This window comes from Cebus imitator, unplaced genomic scaffold (assembly GCF_001604975.1).
Source record: "Cebus imitator isolate Cc_AM_T3 unplaced genomic scaffold, Cebus_imitator-1.0 Scaffold18, whole genome shotgun sequence".
NCBI lineage: Eukaryota > Metazoa > Chordata > Mammalia > Primates > Cebidae > Cebus > Cebus imitator.
In genome coordinates, this window is record NW_016107333.1 from 18,013,706 (window position 1) to 18,028,820 (window position 15,115).

Here is a 15,115-nt window from a genome sequence, read left to right on the forward strand (position 1 = left end):
TGTCAGAAGTGACCATGGAAGAGCTGGCATAGTAATGGTGGCTGCCATCAGTCATCAGTGCTCACTGGATGCCAAGTGCTTTATCTCCCATATGCCATGCCCTCTGTGATGAATAAAAGTCATCTCTGCCCTCAAGGAGCTTCCAATCTGGTGGAGGCCTAAATTCATTCACTCATTTGTCATTTATTTATTATGAAATTCAGGCCTACCCAGATCCCATATAATTAGATGCTTAAATTTGGTGGTGGTAGGTAGGGGGGCTGTGAAGTGGAGCTGGGTAAGGGAATTAGGGAGGCCCTTCTCTCAGAAGTAATGACAAATTGCTGATTGTTTCTTTCCCTTCCAGGTGGGCCTCTTATCAGCAGTCCCACACATGGTTATGACAATCGTTGTACCTATTGGAGGACAATTGGCTGACTATTTAAGAAGCAGACAAATTTTGACCACGACTGCTGTCAGAAAAATCATGAACTGTGGAGGTACTATGGATTTCATAAATGGCTTAGGCAGCTTTTGTAGAATTAGAGTAAACAGAAATGCAGAGCATATATTAGAGGTAATATTTAGTCATTGGAATGGATCTTAAAGACCCCTAAGTCTGTCCCTCAGCAGATACTTGAGTGTTACCCAACACATTGCTGCCAAGTGGTCAGCAAGCTGGGACCCTTCCATACATCCCTCCATGTGTATTGTTTGCTTATGTAGTTTATTCCCTTCTCTCCTTCTTACCTTTCTACCTATCCATATGTTTTGGTAAGAAGCAGAAGAAAACTAGTCTCTCCTCCTAGCCTATGCTTGTGCATAGGGTATATACGCACACACACACACACACACACACACACACACATACACATACACCTTTCTCTTTCCTGATTTATTTAGCTCGTGCTGTATTTTTTAATTTTGTAAAGACAAAGTGGATGTTAGGTGATTTCCCAAAAGAGGTAGGTGAAAGTAATTGTCAGTCCCTGCAATGTTCACGAGTGCTTTTTAAAAAAACATATTTTTGTTTTTCTTTTAAAATTAACATTTATTGAATACTTTCTGTGCTAGACACTAAGCTAAATATTTTACATACATTATCTTATTTAATCTTCATAACCACCATGTGGAGCAGGTACTGTTACTATATGCAATTTGCAATGAGGAAACAGAGGTAAAATAAAGGGATGTGCTCAAGTGGCAGATCCCTGCAAGGTATCAGGTCAGCCGGAGCCCACTGTCAAAGCCCTTAGTTTGCTGCTACCCCTCCAGAGGACTATCGTCAGGATGAGCGGCAGGAGGTAGAGGATAGCGCCACCTATGGGCAAGAGCTCACAATTCTCATATTAAATTGAAAGGGACGGATTGCGCATGCTCTGACAGATTAGCTAGGCCTGGCAAATTTAGAAGTGAGGACTATAAGCAGGGACACAGGAGCAGGCATAATCTGATTCCACAGCATTTCGGGAAGAGAGCCTAAGAGTCTGTTGGCATCTGTTCTCCCAGCTGCTTGACTGCTGGTCCTGGGCAGGGATGTGTGGGCCTGACCTTAGCTTGAACTTTCCTGTAGGGGACTGAGGGTTAGCAGATGTAGGCCTGCTGTCTGGTGGGCAGGAGGTGAAGCTCTGGGATATTGCATTCAAGTCCTCTCCAAGGGAGCTGTAGCAGGCAGAATAACATCCAAATCCCAATCCTTGGAAGCTGGGAATACTTTTCCTCACATGCCAAAAGGGACTTTGCAGGTGGGATTAAATTGAGGTTCTTGAGTTGGGCATTTATTCTGCATTATCTGGGTGGGCCTGATATAATCACAATAATCCTTATAAGAGGAGGAAGGAGGGTTAGAGTCAGAGAAGAAGATGTGATGGTTGAGGCAGGAGTCAGAGGGATGCAGCCACAAGCCAAGGAATGTAAGCAGACCCTAGAAGCTGGAGAAGACAAGAAGAGATTCTGCCATAGCGCCTCTAGAAGGAATGCAATTCTGTAGGCTGCCACCTTGACTTTAGCCCTGTACCATTTTGGATTCTTGGCCTCCAGAACTGTATGGTAGTGCAGAGCATATTTTAGAGGTAACATCTAATCATTGTAATAGATCTTAAAGACCTGTAAGTCTATCCCTTAGCAGACACTCAATATTGGTGTTATTTTGAGCCACTAAGCTTGTAGTAATTTATTACAGCAGCAAATGAAAACTAATACGGTAGTAGGCCTGGTGCAATGGCCCATGACTGCCATCCTGGCACTTCAGGAAGCCAAGGTGGGCAGATCACTTGAGCTCAGGGGTTCGAGATCAGCCAGGGCAACATAGTGAGAACTCATCTCTATTCAAAAATAAAAAATTAAAAAAATGAAAACTAATACAGTAGCCAAAGCCTCACCCTGTTAATGATAAAATTCTGTTCCAGCTGAACAGCCCTCACCCAAGCCCTAAACATACCTTTGTCTCTGACTTTGCCTATTCCCTTTCTCTTTCCCTGTGAGTTCACACCTTCACCTCTCACCCCAGTCCTCTCTACTCATCAAGCTCAATTCTTCTCCTCTTGTGTTTCCTTAAAGCCATGCCATTCTCCAGTGATCCCTCTGAATATGTCCACATGGCTAGATTGGCAATGCATCATGTGCTGTCTTGTTACAGCTCTCTTAGGAAAAGATTTTAGGCAGAGGAACTAGCATGTGCAATGACCCTGGGGCAGACAGGAATGTGGCATGTGTGAGAATAGAAGGAAGGGGAGTCAGAATGGTTGAGTTACAGAAGATGGGATCAGGATGTTTGTCTGGGGTCAGATCTTGGTCGGCCTTGTCTGCACATGCAGAGCTTGGGTTTTATTTGAAGTACACTGAGATGCAGATGATATAAAACATGGAGCAGATATGATCTGATTTTTTTTTTTTTTTTTTGAGACAATCTTGCTCTGTTACCTAGACTGGAGTGCAGTGGTGTGATCTCAGCTCCCAGCAACCTCCGCCTCTTGGGTTCAAGTGATTCTCCGGCCTCAGCCTCCTGAGTAGCTGGGATTATAGGCGTGGGCCACCACACCTGGCTAATCTTTTGTATTTTTGTAGAGATGGGGTTTCACCATGTTGGCCAGGTTGGTCTCGAACTCCTGACCTCAAGTAATCTGCCTGCCTCAGCCTCCCAAATTGCTGGGATTACAGGCGTGAGTAACTGCACCCAGTCTGATTTACTTGTTTTTACTCTGGGGAATCGTGCAGGGTACAAGAGTAAAAGAAGGGAGACCAGGTAGGAGGCGATTTCAATTGTCCTGCCTAGAGAAGATGGCGGCCTGGACAAATGTGATGGCAATGGAGATGGAGAGAGGGGGGTCAAATTCTAAATTCTTGGGGCCAACATTTCCCATCTTTAAAATCTACATGATAGTATTTACTTCAGAGGATAGTTATGAGAGTTAAATGAAACGATGTATAAATGCACCTAGTGCAGTGTTCAACCTATAAAAAGTTCTCAACAAATGTTAATGCTGTTCGTCTTCTCCAGTGTTCAAGATACAAAAACACAGACGTATTTCAAAGAGTTTTTTTTAGCAAGTGTCTGCTATTTAATTGTATTTCCCTTGGCCAAAAACATGTACTTCTAAACCAGCAACTTTAAAGAAGGCTCTGGATTTAAACAGTATTTGCACAATCTCTTCTAACCCCAGATGCATTAGAGATTCTTGAGCATATTTTGTGGGAATGTCTTGTTCCTATTTAATTCTGCCCTAATACCTCTGCTGTTTCTCCTTAATTGGTGGTAATGATGTTGTGTTGTGTTCTGGTGATGAGAATTCTCAAGGGTGTTTAATTGCTAACAAAGTGCCTGTTGAGAGGAATAGATTTTTTTCTGCAGAAACTAGAAGACATATGTGGAATCTTTCTGCTTCATCTCCCATCTTTAAAAAACTGCCTCTTCACATGGCTTTTCATGTTATTTTATATTTCGTTATAGTAGGACCAGTGAGTTATAGATAGAAAACAAAATGTTAAAAAAGACCAAAATGGTCCCACTTTTTCTGCTTAAATACAGAAATGCTAGACCAGAGATAACTACATGAAAACAAAGTTTTGTGCCATCACTGAAGAATGCAGGTTGATTTGGAAATGATGAAGATCTGGTATGATCTTCCAGAGAATTTTGGTTGGTGATTTGGTTTCCTAATAAGAAATATAGAAGGCATTTCTCATCTGAGAAGGATAACACATATCTTGGAGCCTGATATCTTTTCTTTCCGTTGATTTTTATGTGCCATTAAAATCATGTAAAGCAAAAAAAGATCACCTTAAGACATGATGTTCAATTCTAGTTCATTCTGAATCAGGGCCCACATCCATGATACTTAAAGACAGTTGCCAAATTCTTGTACTGCCCCCTCTATACAATGTGTAAAGTGTGACTGAAGTCAAAAATTCTATTCTGGCTGAATCAGTTGCATATGTGAACTTCAGACAGTTTTAATAGGAAATAAAATATTTCTTAGGCCTTTAAGTCCTAGTTTTGTTTCTCTTGGCAACTCTAAATAGGTTCAGTTTTAAAGATCTCCTGATTACCCCTAAAGCACAAATTTTATCTTTGAGCTCCTGAAACATACGGTCCTGTCTCTAGTATTTTAACTGTCAATAAAAACCATTTAGGCTCTTAAATACTCTTTTCCATTTGGAATCTGCTAACTCTTTGGCCAAACTCTTTTTTTTCTTACAGATGAACCGATGTATCACTTCTAAGTTTTATTCTTTACACAATGTCATCATTCTAATTCTTTGGACGAATTAACCTTCTGCACTCTCAACACTTCTGCTGAGAGTGTTAAAAGAAGTTTCAGCCTTGTTATTTAGAATAAGCCACTTCTAAAACACATATAGTTAGAATATGAAACACTAGCAATTTTTCCCTATGTGTAATCTTATATGTTGTAATAAAATTAAGAACAAATAGCAATGGTATAAAGCCGATAGTTTTAAAAGTACGACTTCCCTAATTATATTTCATCATATTATTTAGAAGTCATTTAAAACAATTATTAGTTCTTGCTCTTCTTTGTAGTACTGTTGAAGAAATAGGTTCAAAAAGGTAAGTAATAATAAGTAAACTATCATTTATGATAAGTACTTTAGCTTGTAAACCTTATTGTCTTGATTTTGGGTCCCATTCCTTTCCTTTGCATTAATTCATTAAATGTTATTTATTTATTTAAAGACAGAGTCTCGCTCCGTTGCCCAGGCTGGAGTGCAGTGGTGCAATCTCAGCTCACTGCAACCTCTGCCTCCTGGGTTCACGTGATTCTCCCGCCTCAGCCTTCCAAGTAGCTAGGATTATAGGCACATGCCACCATGCCTGGCAAATTTTTGTAGTTTTAATAGAGAAGCGGTTTTGCCATGTTGCCCAGGTTGGTCTCAAACTCCTGACCTCAGGTAATCTGCCTGCCTTGGCCTCCCAAAGCACTGGGATTTCAGGTGTGCACCACCACATCTGGCTAAACATTATTTATTGACTGCATACTACGTGCTAGCCAGACTCTGTGTTAAATACACAGTTTTGTGGGAGAGGCAGAAATAGAAATGAAAAATTACAAAGCAATATTGAAAAGTTCTATAAAATAATGAGGTGATGACAGCTTCATCAGTGGAGGGTAGGGAGAGGGTTATTATGGAGGTTTTCTAGAGGAGACACTTTAATCTGCGCTTTAAAAATAGTAAGATTTATCCAGAAACAGAGAAGGTAGTGAGAGAAGAGTTCCCAGGTAAAGAAACAATGTATGGGCACGAGACAGTGTTGTGTGGTTAGAAAACAGCTAATAGTGCAGTAACTGTACAGCATAGAGGGCTGCCTATGGAATGGGGGCAGTAAGCAAAGAGATGAGCGCTGGAAGAAGATGAAACTGGAACAGCAGGAGGGATTTATTAGAGAACATTATACTCGTGATGTGGCGCCCATGACAAACACGTTAAGCACAGGAGCGACTAATGAAGTGTGTGGCTTAGAGAGACCGTGGTATTGAGAATGCGTCAGAGGAGGATGAGTTGGAATGACTACCAAAGTGGCTTGTTGTGGCTGGGCATGGTGGCTCAGGCCTGTAATCCTAGCTTTTTGTGAGGCCAAGGTGGGCAGATCACCTGAGGTCCGGAGTTCGAGACCAGCCTGGCCAACACGGCAAAACCCGATCTCTATTAAAAATACAGAAATTAGCCAGGTGTGGTGGTGGGTGCTTGTAATCCCAGCTACTTGAACCCAGGAGGCAGAAGTTGCAATGAGCTGAGATTGCACCACTGCACTCCAGTCTGGGTGACAGAGCGAGACTTCATCCCAAAAAAATAGAAGAAAAATAAGGGGCTTATTGTAGTTGTCCTGGTAAGAGGTCACAGGGCCCAGGACTAAAGCAGTGACAGAGGAGGGGAAAGGGGTAGTTGGACAGGACAGATATTTCCGAGGCCAAACCTGCAGATTTGCATGTGAAAGCTGAGGCAGGAGGAGAAGTCCAAGGCAGTTCGGAAGCTTCTGCGTTGGACTTCTGGCTGCCATTTGTTGAGCTGTGCCCATGTGCCACACTCAGTACCTCATATACCAATTTCATTTACTCTTCCAGCGCCCTACAAGGCTATGGTTTCATCTCCATCTTTTGGATGAGGAATCTAAGAGGTGTAGTAACTTGTTCAAGGCCACACTATTACTGAGCTTGAAGTGGAAAGTGAATCCATACCAGTTTGACTCTAAAGATTCGGTTCTAAACACAGATGATAGAAGAGTAGAGAAGAAGAGGAAAGAACGTGGTGCTGGTGGTTTGCCTTGTTCGTTTAGGAGTGAAAAATAGGGAAAGAGGCCTGGGGCGGTGGCTCACGTCTATAATCCCAGCACTTTGGGAGGCTGAAGTGGGTGGATCACATGAGGTCAGGAGTTTGAAATCAGCCTGGCCAACATGGCAAAACCCCAACTCTACTAAAAATACAAAATTAGCCGGTGTGGTGGCACATGCCTGTAATCCCAGCTACTTGGGAGGCTGAGGCAGGAGAATCACTTGAACCTGGGTGGTGGAAGTTGCAGTGAGCTGAGATCGCGCCATTGCACTCCAGCCTGGGCGATGAGAACAAGACTCCATCTCAAAATAAAAATAGGGGAAGAGAGAATTGATTTGGGCATGTTGCCTTTGAGGTACTGTAGGACAATTGTGTGGAGATGTTGGAAATCAGCAGATAGTCTCCAAATGAAGCACCACTAATTGTCTCTCCCCCTCCTAGGGCACTCTGTATACTTGGAAATGATATTTATATCATTTTTCTGTCTGTTCTTGGCTGAACTTTTTTTTTTCTGGTGAGAAGGAACTTCTTCATAATTTCCTCATCCTTTTTGTTTTTTTATTGTGCTAGATTTACTTACTCTGAATGAAAGGAACAGAAAGTACTTTTGTTCTGCAATATTTTCTGTGCAAAAATCTCATGTATTGTTTGTTGTTTTTTAAGAGGCATGAGAGCTTGACGAACTTCTGAAGTAGAAAAATTTTGACTTATGCTTTACAAGTGGTGAAGTGCTATGTTTTGTTTCAGATATTTGCTACAGTTTTCTGGTTGCTTTTGGCAATAAATATTAGAGTGTTGTCATTTTACTTTTATGGGAAAGGCCATAACTTAACTCGTCAAAGGGGGATCATTAACACAGTTATATAGTAGAGTTTTAGTATTTAACAATGGCAGGGGCAGCTACACATGACACAACTAATAATTAACATCCCTCATCCCAGGAGCATCATTGGAACCTATTGTGCCCGTGTGGTGTTAAAGGTGCATGAGGATAATGTTAGAAGGTTCATGAACACCCAGGGAATATTACTATAGTCATATAGTCATGAAAGACCTGGGTAGCATTATAAGCACTGTACCGGAATATAGGTCTGTGGAGGAACAGAAAACCAAACACTGCATGTCCTCACTCTTAAGTGGGAGATGAACAATGAGAACACATGGACACAGGGAGGGGAACATCCCACACCAGAGTCTGTTGAAGGGGAAGAAAAGGGAGAGCATTAGGACAAATACCTAAGGCATGCGATACTTAAAACCTAGATGATGGGTTGATAGATGCAGCAAACCATCATGGCACATATATACCTATGTAACCTGCATATTCTGCACATGTATCCTAGAACTTAAAGTAAAATAAAACAAACAAAACAAACTTAGGTCTATAGAAATATAGATTAGTTCTTATTTGATAAATAAATGAACTTCAGTTGACTGATATGAAAATGACATTTTTCCCCCCTTGCTGTTTCCATTTGCAGGTTTTGGCATGGAGGCAACCTTACTCCTGGTGGTTGGCTTTTCCCATACCAAAGGGGTGGCTATCTCCTTTCTGGTGCTTGCTGTAGGATTTAGTGGCTTTGCTATTTCAGGTAACGTGTCCTTTGGGTTTCCAGATCTTGACTACAGATTCAACAAGTCCCAGCAAGAAGGAAGGACGAGGATATTGTAGCATCTGCTTTCAGTAGCCAGTCCATTCTCAGAGAGCAGGACCATCACCCAGAAAATGTCATCTAGAGAAAGTGATTTTGTAAGATCTCTGAGAACTGGGCTTAGGAGCCTAGTTAAGGTGGTTTTACTACTTACTTCATTATGGAAAAAGGCACAAAGTGCAGGTGACCCTTCTGAGACATGAGCAGAGGCTCAAGCATATGTCCCAGGTGAAGTGGACTTTCGCACTCAGCACCATGACACCCTACCTAACAGAGGCTCCTGTGACTTTTTCAAGCCTCACCTTTCGCTAGAGAACTGCTAGTGTCATTACAGTCATAAAATCAGAAGTTTTTCTGAGAGTGAAAACCTTCTTTAGATTTTTGTCTACGGCATTGCTTTCATTTTTCAAACAAGAAAATACAGGTCCAGAGAGGGGGAAGTGAATTTCTGAATAGGGTAAAGCTGGTAAGAATAATGACAATGATGACATGAGCTAGGATGAACAAGCACAGATTCTGTGCTGCAGACCGTTCCAAGCCATCTGTGTATATTAAGCCCTGTCTTTCTCACAACTACCCTAGTGGGTATCAGTGCTGTTACGATCCCCATCTTACAAAAGCAGAAACCAGTCTACTGCATGTCTGAGAGAGGCCAGGGTGCAATCATATCAGAAGCTTCTTATGCAAAACTGGGTGAAAGAGTGAAATTTGGTAGTTTGTCTGTCTTCAAAGCATTGTAAAACATTGCCCGGTTATTGGCTGGGTGCAGTGGCTTACACATATAATCCCAGCACTTTGGGAGACGGAGGCGAATGGATCACTTGAACCCAGGAGTTTGAGACCAGCCTGGGCATCATGGCAAAACTGCATCTCTACAAAAAATACAAAAAGTTAGCCGAGTGTGATGGCACACACCTGTGGTTCCAGCTACTCAGTAGGTTGAGGTGAGAGGATGGCTTGAGCCTGGGAGGTGGAAGTTGCAGTGAGCTGAGCTTGTGCCACTGCAGTCCAGCTGGGATGACAGAGAAAGACCCTGTCTCAAGAAAAAAATAAGTAAATAAAATAAAAATTTAAAATTGGTTAAAAATGTTTTACATATGTTGCATATATCTCACAACATTGTGAAGCAAGTAGTAGTATATCACTACATTACTGATTTTTCACTATTTTACTAAAGTTCAGAAAAATTTGGTACTTTCCCAATGTCACATAGTTGGTGGCAAAGGAAGGATGAAAGAACGGTTCTGCCTGGCCCGAAGCCTGTGCTCCTTCCATTATTCCAGGCTGCCTTAAATATCAAATAGAGCGTTAGTGTCCCAGAATAGAAAAATATGGAACCTCTGGTCTAAACTGCCCTAAGGCAGGGGCTTGTATCTATCAAAATAAATAGAGCTGATGAACAGTTAAATTAGAAGAGAAAGTAAAAGTCCAAATTAAAAGTAACTTGCAGCTAAGGAGTTAGGTTTAGAGATGTGTAGACCTGGGTTGGAGGCCTTCTTTACTGCTTAACGATTTATAAAAAAATTTTTTTTTGCTAAATTATGAAAACCCTCAAGCTTCAGTTTTCTCATCTAGAGATTGGAGAGCTAAAACAGCAACTTCATGGGGTTGCTGGGAGATGAACTGAGATCATTCATGCGTCTCCTCATACTTCTTGTGGGCTGGGCATTATTCTTAGCACTGGGGATATTGTAGTGAACAAATGAAAGATTTCACTCCCATAAAGTTTGCATTCTACTGGAAATATTTATTCAAATAAAGGCCTTAGCTTTATTTATTTGAAGCTCTTACAGTGCCGGATGCATAACAAAATTAACAAGTATTCACCATTATTGTTCTATTAGTACACACTCCAGCTCAGTGCTTCTCAAAGTGTTATGTGAAATCACCCTAGGATATTTCAGAATGCAGATTCTGAAATTTGGTAGCTCTAGGGTGGAACCTGAGATTCTGCATTTCTAGCAAGCTCCCCAGCGCCACTGCTGCTGCTGAGTTCACACTTTGAGTAGCAAGGGCAGAGCAATCATGACTTGCTTCCAGTAGGATGCTGAGGAACACCTTCACTTGATAACTTTGTGATGCAAAAGAAATCCATATCCTGTTCCCAGAGATACTGAAATGTTCAGGTTCATAGTGCTTCCTTTCTCCCAATTGCCAATTAAGTCACAATCTGTAGGAGAAAAACCCAATACTCCAAATCACAGCAGCTGCCTTTTTTTTTTTTTTTTTTTTTAAACAGGGTCTCTTGCCTTGTGCAGTGGCTCATGCCTATAATCCCAGCACCTTTGGGAGGCTGAGGCAGGTGGATCACCTGAGATCAGGAGTTCGAGGCTATCCTGGCCAACATGGTGAAACCCGTGTCTGCTAAAAATACAAAAATTAGATGATTGTGGTGGTATGTGCCTGTAGTCCCAGTTACTGGGGAGGTTGAGGCATGAGAATAGCTGACCTGGCAGGCAGAGGTTGTAGCGAGCCAAGATTGTACCACTGCACTTCAGCCTGGGTGACAAAGAGAGACTTTGTCTCAGAAAAAAAATAGAGTCTTGCTCTGTCACTCAGGCTGGAGTGCAGTGGCATTATCACAGATCATTGCAGCCTTTACCTCCCATGCTCAACTGATCCTTCTGCCTCAGCCTCCTGAGTAGCTGGGCTACAGGCATGTGTCACCACGTCCAGCTATTTTAAAACAACTTTTGAGGCAGGGTCTCACAATGTTGCCCAGGCTGGTCTCAAACTCCTAACCTCAAGTGACTCTCCTGCCTCAGCTTCTCAAAGTATTGAGATTACAGGTGTGAGCCACCATGCCTGGCTTGCTTGCCACTTTTTAAACATGATTTCATTCAATCCCCATTGCAACCTTGATGAGAAGGGTATTGCTGTATTCACTTTGTTGGTGGGGAAACCAAAGTGTGGTTTAACTTGCCCAGTGAGTGGCTGGGAGTAGAATAAAGGTCTGTTGGTCCCAAGAATGACACTATGGGAGGGATTGTGGCCACAGGGGCAATAATTCCTCCAGATCTATGTCTGCCACTTTTAAAGGAATAAACATGGATGCCAGGGAAGACTGACTGGCACAATTTAGGAGCTGATTATAGACAAGACTGCTGAGATAGATGAGGTTAAAAATAGGAAAGGGATGAGTGATGCCTGTTTTGGGAAATGTCCTGGACAGAGAAGACAGATTCTCTCCGTTTGTGTGTAATTTTTTTCATCTACTATAACAATCTATCAATATCTCAGTATCTCAGTGATTCCCCCACCCCACCCAAATGCCAGGATTGTGCAGCTAAAAACCTAAATGGCTTTTCCCACATTACCTTTAGCTGAACACAGATGCCCAGGCTTTGTATCAGAGCATGATGCTCAACAATCTTATTAATTGCTTCTTATCTCTAGATTCTTTTCTAATAAAGTGTTTATTACATTCCAATCAACAGTAAGATTAATGAACTTGCAACTGTTTTATATTCTGATCATTTGGCACGTTGACCTGAAAGAGAAGGTATGTTTATTACCAAAAAGTTTTCTCAAAAATTCTCTCTGAAGGGAGGTATTTTTGTGCCAGATTAACAACCAACCAATGTGCCAGATTAGACCAACAAATGTTTTAAATCCTATTTTCAGGTTCTTTGCACAGAATAGAGAAGTAAAAAGCAAAGTAAAGAAAAACAAAAGGATGAATAAAACCTACAACCCCTTGCTATAATTTCAGTAGCTGAAGTTGGTAATTTATTTAACAATTATTTATTGAGTGACTACAATGTGCCAGACACTTTGCTAGTTCAGGGAAGATGCGAGGAAACAAGAAGGATGGGTAACCACCTGGAAAGAGCATGCATATTGGTTTTCACGTCTATACACCATGTAGTTAATATACATTATTTAACTTAATTCCTACAACAATTTTATAAGAATGGTTATCTCATTGTATAGATGACAAAACTGAGGTTCAGGAAGTTTAAATCCTTGGTCTAGGCTTGCATCTCAATTAAGCTGCCAGACTGAGGTCTGTCTGACTGGAACATGCACCCCTGGAATATGTTGACAAAGTTGGTTTACAGTGCCTTAAGCTTCCTCTTTTATAGACTTGCTTTCCATGCCTTCAGTCCTCCCCACTCACTGCACTCATTTCTCTCTCCTGATAAATGGATTAATTGTGAGTCGGTGACTTATAATTTTACCACTTTCAGCATTATTATTACTATTATTAGATGGAATCTTGCTCTGTCGCCCAGGCTGGAGTACAGTGGCACAGTCTCAGCTCACTGCAACCTCTGCCTCCTGGGTTTGAGCGATTCTTCTATCTCAGCCTCCCAAGTAGCTGGAATTACAGGCATGTGCCACCATGCCTGGCTAATTTTTGTATTTTTAGTAGAGACAGGGTTTTGCCACGTTGGCCAGGCTGGTCTCAAACTCCTGACCTCAGGTGATTCTCCCGCCTTGACCTCCCAAAGTGGTGGGATAATAGGTGTGAGCCACCATGCCTGGCCAGCAGCATTATCTTTTGATAGAAGACCTCAAAGAGAGGGAGTTACTTAGCAGTGGCAGCAGAAGGTAGTAGTAGGAGGAGGAGGAGTAGGAGTAGCAGTAGTAGCAGCAGTAGTGGTAGTTAGTATAGCTTTGATATTTGCCGAGGGCTTCACATACCTATTTCCCCTGAGTCTCTATCACAGCATCTTTATGAAGTGAGTAGTAATATTATCCTCATATTGGAGATGAAGAAACAAAGGCTCCCAGATTACTTGTTTACATAGCAGAAATAAGATTCAAGTCCAGATTTACAGACTGCAAATCAAGTAGATGTGTGAAAGTGTTTCATAAATGACAGAAGGTTCTGCCAATGTTTATGCAAATGTTTCATTGAAAAGTACCCTTTTCATTGTGTGAAAATGTGGTTATGTGGCCAATAAAGTTGGATTACTCTTGGCTGCCTTTTAAGAGTGAGTCAGGAGTAGGAGCAGGAATTTTATGAGGCAAGATTTGGGTCTAATCATACTGTATGTGATTGTGTAATTCTTTACTCTGCCTAAATGTGATTCAGGCTTTAAGCTTTTCAATATTGCACCAAACACCGTATTTTGGAATTCAGAACCTATAAGGTAGAGATGCCATAATTCTCCTTGTAGAGAGAGCCCACGGTAGATATCGATAATCAATTCCAGCATTATCTACTGGTGTTGCTTTGTGCAAACACAGCCTCATGAACCCAATTCTCTTGGTCTGGAAACTAATATCCATCAGTCATATGCTAGAGGAAACCAAACAGATTGGGGAAAGTTGGGGCAACTGAGTATTTTCCAAAGTGTATTTGGAATTCTGTTCTTGACTGATTTTGAGGTTTTGACTTCACTGTAGGTTTTAACGTCAACCACCTGGACATTGCCCCCCGCTATGCCAGCATTCTCATGGGGATCTCAAATGGAGTGGGAACCCTTTCTGGAATGGTCTGTCCCCTCATTGTCGGTGCAATGACCAGGCACAAGGTAAAGGTCTCCTTTGTGGCTGTGGGTTACAGTATCGGAGGACTAGAGCACTACACAAACTTTGGATTTCAAAGCTCTACTGCAGTGTGTAAATGTGTATGTCCTTGACCTTGACTGAGTCAGCTGAATTTCTTTTTTCTTTCTTTCTTCTTCTGATTTTCAAATCATTGTTTATCAGTGGCACCAAGGCTAATTGTTTTGTTCTATGTTTTCTCAGTTGAGGAGTAAAAGTCTGGAAAGAGGGGTATGGGCTATAGAAACTGTTTAGAGACACAAAGAAGAAACTGAGGCAGTCAACCTGGGATAAATGAGTTATTGAAGTTTGTTTTCTCATTCTCAGTGACTAAACTTTATATCCATCCATTGCTTAGCATGTTTCAGCATATAAAGATGAGTGCTGTTACACTTCCTAGTTAAGAATAAAATAAACGGGACATTAATAACCCACCCAAAGTTGTTACTGAGCCTTTGTGATTTTAGACTAGGTTGGGTGGTAGAGGATGATCATCCAGAGTTCACTCACAGCCCATGTGATTTCTTTATCTTTGTCATTGAAACGTCTCGAGATGCTGCTTTCTGCAAATAATAATTCTTTCATACCATGGAATATTTTCCCCCAACTATTTTCTTAGTTGGATTAGCTATTACAAATACACCTTCAAAAGTTTTTTGAGCTTCCTGCAGAAGAAAGTGTGAGATAAATTTTCCTACTTTTTGACAGAAAAGGAAGGTAGGATTTTATAGCCAGAGAATTCATGTTTTCCCTCTCTGTTCATGAAATGATGGGATTGATAAGATGACTATTAAATCCAAGATGTCTTTCCCGAGTCTTAGACACAAATTCTCAGTATTTTTGATTACTTTTTTTTTACACTGTAAATATGATTATAAATAAAATTCCTGTCAGTCAAGGGTGAGAACTTTAATGGCTCAAATATTGTTATGTATCCAACAACAAGCAAGGAGACTTCTGATATTTAAAATGGTGGGTTCCTAAAACAAGTTTAATTTAGCTGACTATGTGAAAGGAAACCCAATTTGCATATTCAAAAAGCTATGCAACGGTGCTACATGTACTAGTATTTTTATGTGTTGTTTATTTTAAAATGTATTTTCTAAATTAAAAAAATATATATTTGTTGTCATGTCTAACTTTCATATTCATTGTAGTCTTAACTTTCTTTCTTTTTTTTTTTTTTTTTTTTTTTTTTT

At 41.1% G+C, this 15,115-nt stretch overlaps 1 protein-coding gene across 1 annotated transcript in view; it reads left to right on the forward strand.

The window, feature by feature from the left end:
- Positions 1 to 15,115, forward strand: part of SLC17A8 (solute carrier family 17 member 8) — a 58,318-nt gene that overhangs the window by 40,643 nt on the left and 2,560 nt on the right. The window contains exons 9-11 of the mRNA XM_017516447.2: positions 347 to 479; positions 8,250 to 8,360; positions 13,776 to 13,978. Coding sequence (XP_017371936.1) covers positions 347 to 479; positions 8,250 to 8,360; positions 13,776 to 13,978 — 447 coding nt within the window. The remainder of the gene's footprint in view (positions 1 to 346; positions 480 to 8,249; positions 8,361 to 13,775; positions 13,979 to 15,115) is intronic.